This window comes from Myotis yumanensis, unplaced genomic scaffold (assembly GCF_028538775.1).
Source record: "Myotis yumanensis isolate MYYU_CA2020_CCGP unplaced genomic scaffold, mMyoYum1.0.hap1 SCAF_6, whole genome shotgun sequence".
In the NCBI taxonomy this organism is placed as follows: Eukaryota; Metazoa; Chordata; class Mammalia; order Chiroptera; family Vespertilionidae; genus Myotis; species Myotis yumanensis.
Genome location: NW_027223757.1, coordinates 89,600,792 through 89,606,791, shown reverse-complemented (window position 1 = coordinate 89,606,791; position 6,000 = coordinate 89,600,792). Strand labels below are relative to the sequence as shown.

General features: G+C 59.3%; 1 protein-coding gene across 3 annotated transcripts in view; it reads right to left on the bottom strand.

Moving 5' to 3' along the window:
* Positions 1 to 639: 639 nt before the first annotated feature.
* Positions 640 to 6,000, bottom strand: part of MDGA1 (MAM domain containing glycosylphosphatidylinositol anchor 1) — a 52,303-nt gene continuing 46,942 nt past the window's right edge. For all 3 annotated transcript variants that reach the window (XM_070418651.1, XM_070418652.1, XM_070418653.1), the window contains 3 exons: positions 2,203 to 2,333; positions 1,886 to 1,994; positions 640 to 1,164 (listed from right to left, as the gene is read on the bottom strand). In XM_070418651.1, coding sequence (XP_070274752.1) covers positions 1,073 to 1,164; positions 1,886 to 1,994; positions 2,203 to 2,333 — 332 coding nt within the window. In that variant the 3' untranslated portion in view covers positions 640 to 1,072. The remainder of the gene's footprint in view (positions 1,165 to 1,885; positions 1,995 to 2,202; positions 2,334 to 6,000) is intronic.

Sequence of the window (6,000 nt, the reverse complement as noted above, 5' to 3'; positions counted from 1 at the left end):
CAAGGCCCCCCTCCTTCACCGGCCCTGGGATGCGCATCCAGTAGAGGAGGGCAGGGCGGCAGCCCTACACAGCCTCCCGTCCAGGGCAACCCCTCGTGCCACGTACATAAGAAAGGCAGGCTCCACTCCACTGCCAAGACCAGTGTCCGACATGGGGACGCAAAATCGAGAAGCAGGCCTTTTCTGCCCCTTCAGAGGCAAGCCTCACCCTAGTCGGGCCTGGCCACCACTCCCCTGGCCTCGGAGAAGCGGCTGGGGTGAGGGTAGGCCAGCCTGCTGGGTGGGGACTGAGCGCTCAGGAATCCAGATGCTTCAGGGCAGGGGTGGAGGTAGTGGGGGGGGGGGTCAATCTTCAGACTGCCAGGCCCAAGAACCCCATGCTGGGTCCCTTCAAATGAGGCACTGGAGGGAAGGGGGATACGACATCCCAGGAATCAGGTCAGGGGATCTGGGGGACCTGGGGGCTCCACCTTCTGGCCCTTGCCCGGGGTACAGAGTTGCAAGCAGCAGGGTCTCATCTTCCTTGTCCTCTGCACTGGGCATTCACAGAGCTCAAAAAGTCCCCCCGCCCCCCCCACCCACACCCGTCCCCTTTAACTGACCCCAGCCTCCCCCCTCCCAGGGAGTCTCAGAGTCCGGGCAAGGCAGGGCTCCTGTGCCGGCTCCCTTCCTGGTAAAGCCATGGGTTGGAGCTCAGCCTGAAGTGAGAGACGGGGGGAGGGCAGACACACCGCAGGTGCAGCCAGGACAAGGCTGCGTGGCGCCGAGGTCCCTGGGGTGGCAGACACCGTTCAGTGAGTCCCCGTCTCTGCGGTAAAGAAGGTGCCGGCTGGCAGGTCGGATAGAAACTTGTGCTTTAATAGATCTCTGTGTGAGTGAGGGCGTGAGTGTGCGCGTCTGCAGGGCCTCAGCGGGGCCTCTGTCCTTGTTCTCTGCTCATCCTCGCAGCCAACGGAGGCCCCTCCTGTGGGCCGCCCCTGCCCCGGGCACCCCGGCTGGCAGAGGTCAGTCTTTGGTACGATGCAGACACTTTGGTGTGCCAGGGGCGGGGTGGGGGGCCGCGCAGCTCTCATCATCTCTGCAGCGCCAGGAGGAAGACGGCCACGGGCCCCCAGAGCTGTGGGCGGGGCTGGTGGGGCACTCCGCTGCCCGGCATCACCACCACTGGACAGGAGAGAGGGAGACAGCCAGGCGCCAGTCAGTCTGGAGGACCAGGGAGCCGCAGGCAGCAGGGGGGCTGTGGGAGGGCCCGTTACTTTCCCCTTCTCTCTGGGGACCTGAAGCAGACATGGCCCTCACGCACACAGACACACATCAGCACGGTCTTGAGGTGTGTGGTGTGGGAGTTAGCTCAGCCTGCGGGGGTCCGGGTCCTGGGTCCTGGCTCTGTGGCTAAGACATGGGCATTCACTGGACCTCAGTGGGCCTCAGTTTTCTCATCTGTAAAATGAGTCTAATAGTAAGAGCCACCCCAGAGGACTGCTTTGAGGATTGAATGAGCTCATGTGTGTACAGGTTTTTGTATCTTGCCTGGTACATAGCGATTGCTCAGTAAACCTGAGCTGTTATGACTGCAAACATCTGGCCCCCGGGGGGAGCACACGCTCACATCTGGACCCACGCACACAGAGATACATGAAGACAGGAGCACAGGAGGCACTGCGGTACGAAGACAGCCAAGCACTCACAGGAGGGCAGGGTCTGGTCTAACTGTCCCACACACCCCACAGCCTGAGCCCGGCTGGAGCCTGCGTGTGCACCTCGTCACTGACGCACACACACCCAGCCTCTCCGAGCCCCCATTCAGACACAGATACTCTCCTACCCCTGACACAGGTGCCCACCCCAAAGCCTTCCCCAGATTCATCCCCCTTTCAGTCATCACCTTTATTGGGATCTATCTGCTTCCGGGGACACTCTCCCTTCTTCAGTGTGACATCATCTATGGCGATATCTCCCAGGTAGCCTGAGCCTCGAACCCCCTCAAAAATAATCTGGGGTGGGGTCAGAGAGCAGGGAGCAGAGGTTAGGGAGGTTCTGCTAGACAGACTGCCCCCCCTCCCTCATCCCCACACCCTGCTGCTTTCCGCATCAGCTCCCAGGGCTCCCAGGAACAACACGGGCCTTCCGAAGTGATTCCCGCCCAGAGCACCCGTCCAGGGGCTGGGAGTGCCTGTGAGGGGCTCGGGCCGGCAGACTCACCTGGAAGGGCCCGCTGGGGTTGATGGGCACGTGGGCCTGCTGCCACACGTTACCCTTATTGCCACTGAGGGACCACGCGTGCGTGTCCAGGGCTCCTTTGTTCCGAGACCGGACCAAGAGGTTGAGGGAGCCTGCGGTGGGCGTGAAGAGAGGGGGCCAGTGAGGTCTGGACAAGGGCACCCTCCGCCACCACCACCGCCCGCAGCACGGCCCCTGTCGGAAGGGCCTTAGTCCCGTCACAGACTGGTTCGGTGTCCCGTTCTCCCGGCACCGGGGGTGGCGGGGCTAACACAGGAAAGAGTGCCGTTCAGCAGGACAACCTGCAAATTTTCTTTCATTTCTCCCCTTCCTTCCCGATTAGCTAACCCCCGCCCCCAACACACACACACACACACACACACACATACACACACACACACACACCTCCGCCCTCTCGACAGGGAACTGGTCCCAGGATGATGGGCACATGTCTGCGCTCACAGCAAGATTCCAAAACACACAACGCACACCCATGATACGTGGGATGATTTCTGGAGGTACAGCAACAAACTACAATTTTAATACTTTTATATGTTTTAAGAGGTGAATAAAGCTAGCCCTTCGAATCCACGATTTCTCTAATAGTAATCGTGCTAAGAAAAAGGGAATGAGTTGGTCGAAAGAGAGACTAATAGTTATGCCACACAGCTGTGGTAAAGAGTGAACGTCAAGTTTTGGAGGCACAATCTGTGGGTATTTGGAGGCACAATCTGTGGGTACTGAGTCCATCTGCCCACAGCCACAGGCCTGGAGTTCTGGAGGTGCTGGGGGACAGGGGAGGGCCATGGATTGGCTAAGAACACCCAGGCCATGTGGCGCCCCTCCCCGGCTCTCCCAGCCTACCCTAAGCCCCCAGTGACATAAAAGACCCGGCTCAGAGGGAAGAGGAATGGACTCAGGCGGTGCAGGGTGGCTGGCATAGCTGCCCACAGACAAAGCCACACCATCTGTGACACCAGACAGACAGACCCCCTGTGGGGAAGAGCCACCAAATGTTACCTGCTGAGATGAAAGGACTTGGCTTGGACCAAAAAGAGCCCTCAAAACACAAGGTCTGGGGACAGCTGGTGCCTAGAGCTGCCAGGTAGGGTGGGAGGGGAGGGCAGAGGAGGGACCGGGACAGCAAGAAATGCCCCTTTCCCCAGCAGCAAACCCAGGCCTGGGCAGGGGACCCTCGCCAGCAGATGGGGCCACGAGAGGGCTGCCACCAGCACTCAGTGGCCAGGGGTGCCACACTGATTCAGCAGGCTCAAGCCCCAGTGCCTTCTGGGCTCCCCACCAGCCCCGAAGGGACCTCTTTCCCTCCCCCTTCCTGGAGATCTCCCCCTGTTCCTACCCCACTTGGGGTCCAGCCTCATTCATACCTTTTCTTCCTCCTGCACCACCCTGTCCCAAAGACACTGAATTTCTGCCCCCTCCCCTGAGCACCCCATCAGCTCCAAGATCTCCCTGCTCAGGGGCTTCCTGACGGAATTCACAGGTGTCGACCTTCAAACCCCCTTAAGGGCGGGTCTGCTCACTGCGTTCTCCCCTGTGTTCCTCAGCCGAATGGGCCTGCATGGCGGAGCCTGGACATACGCCCGCTTTCTGGCCTCTGGGCTTTGCCTCAGCTGCTCCCACTGCTGAGATGCCCCTCCCGACCACATCCCCCCTCGCCAAACCCTCCCTGTGCTTCCAGATTTCTCTGAATGGTCGCCTCCTCCCAGAAGTCTTCCCAGGCGTTGGCTGGGAGTTCTCTACGCTTCCTGGGAGCTCTGAGCCCTCAAACTGCAGCCCCCAGGCCCCGCCCGCTCTCCGCGCAGGGGCATGGCAGTTATCGGGAGTCCCATCTTCTCTTTCCCGTGACTCCTTGAGGGAAAGTCTGCATCCAATTGCTATTGGTTCTCAAGAATTGAATGTGAGAATTTTTCACAACTGTCATCAGGAGTGAAAGAGGACTTCCATGGGATCTCAGGATTCCAAGTTACCTCGGGGCTTATCATTCATTCAACTAATCGAGCACCACGACGTTCCAGGCACTATTCTAGGCACCAGAGATACGTCGGTGAGTAAGACAAGGACCCTGCCGTGCGCGCTCTCTTGGTGGCAAGCACTGGACAGAAAATAATTCAGGGGCTGCCAGGGACCTCTCTGAGGAAGCCTGCATGAGGGGACAGGAAGAAGGTTCCAGGCCAGAGGGACATCATAAGCAAAGGCTTCTAAGGCAGGAGGAACCTGCCTTGAATATTTAAAGAAACGCAAGGAGACCCGTGTGCTCAGCCCACGTGGTCGCCAGAGGAAGAGCAGGAGAAAATGAGGCCAGAGAAGCAGGCAGGGTCCAGTCAGGTATGGGAGGCCTGGGGAAGATGGAGGGGAGGGGACAGAGCCGGGAGTCGCACGGGATGGACAGGGGTCCCCTCCACAGCACCCCCGCGGACAGTCTTCCTGCCCAGGGACAGGACAGCCCCCTCTTGCTGGGCACATCTGACGCTTACAGGGTCCTTTCAGCTAGAATCAAATCTGCCCCCAGAGGCTTCCCCTGACAGCTTGTTCCACGCCCTGGGGTACACGGACAAGTTCTGGAGCCCACACACCTGACATCCCAGCTCCCAAGGCCTGGTTTCCCGGGGCCCCACTGCACCCAGCATGCTCCTCCTCTTGGCAGCTGGGTCCCAGGCCCCTCCTGAGTTGGGGATAAAATGACCAACTCTCTGAATTTGCCTGGGATGTGGGATTTTCACTATAAAACTGGGAAAGACTTGGGCAAAGCAGAGTTGGTTTCATTGGTTTCTCGAGCTGGGAAGCAAATGGAAACAGAGGGCTGGGCAGAGCAGCCCTGGTCACCCCAGCCCCCCGCCCCCTTAGGGCAGAGCAGGCAGCCATGGTCACCCCCAACACACACACCTAGGGCAGAGCAGGCAGCCCTGGTCAGTCCCCCCACACTTACCCCAGAGGAGGCTTCCCACAAAGCCCAGAGCCAGCCAGGGGCAAACTGGTCTGTGCGGATGGTCTGGGGCCCAGGGTACGAGGACCCTCCACCCCACCCCATTCCAGTTCACCCGTTCAGCTTGACCCGTCATGTGGGCTGTGCAGACTCCTCCATAGTGAGCCTTTAGGTCTACACTTGCTTAAAAGTCTCTCCTCTACTGGGCAGCCTTGGAGAACAACTAAATGTTCTGTGGCCTGGCGAGGCACGGCCACTGCAACGCACAGTTCAGAGGGAAAACAAGACTCAGACAGTGTAAAATTGGAGGGGGGGGGGGGGGGGATAAATGTGTACTGCTTCTATATTCGTAAAGTATCCCTGGGAATTTCCCCAAAAATCTAGTACAGTGATTGCCTTTGGGGTGGGGCTACGGGGGGCAGGAGGACTGGGATGTGGGACTCTCATCATGCACCTTTTGACCCATAGAGAATATGTCACCTCTCCCATAAGCAAGGAAACAAGCAAACACATGAAATTCTTTAAGTTTTCAATTCCTCAGAGTCTTCTATAACCAGGCCCGAGTCGGCCCCGAGCACCAACGGCCTTGGCCCCTGTCCTTCTGCTGCGGGCACGTGCCACAGTGGCCACTGAATCGCATCTGGCACAGTCAGCTGCTCAGTGTCTGTCTCTCTGACCTGACTGTGGTGCCGAGAGAACAGGGAGCGTGTCCATGCGGTCACTGCAGCTCCTGCGGCCGGCACAGAGCCGCGCTCTGCGGCCAAGGCTGCGCAGATGAGCTCAGCAGTTCATGTGCCGCTCTCCTGCCAGTGCCACCTCTCCCTAAGGGACTCTCA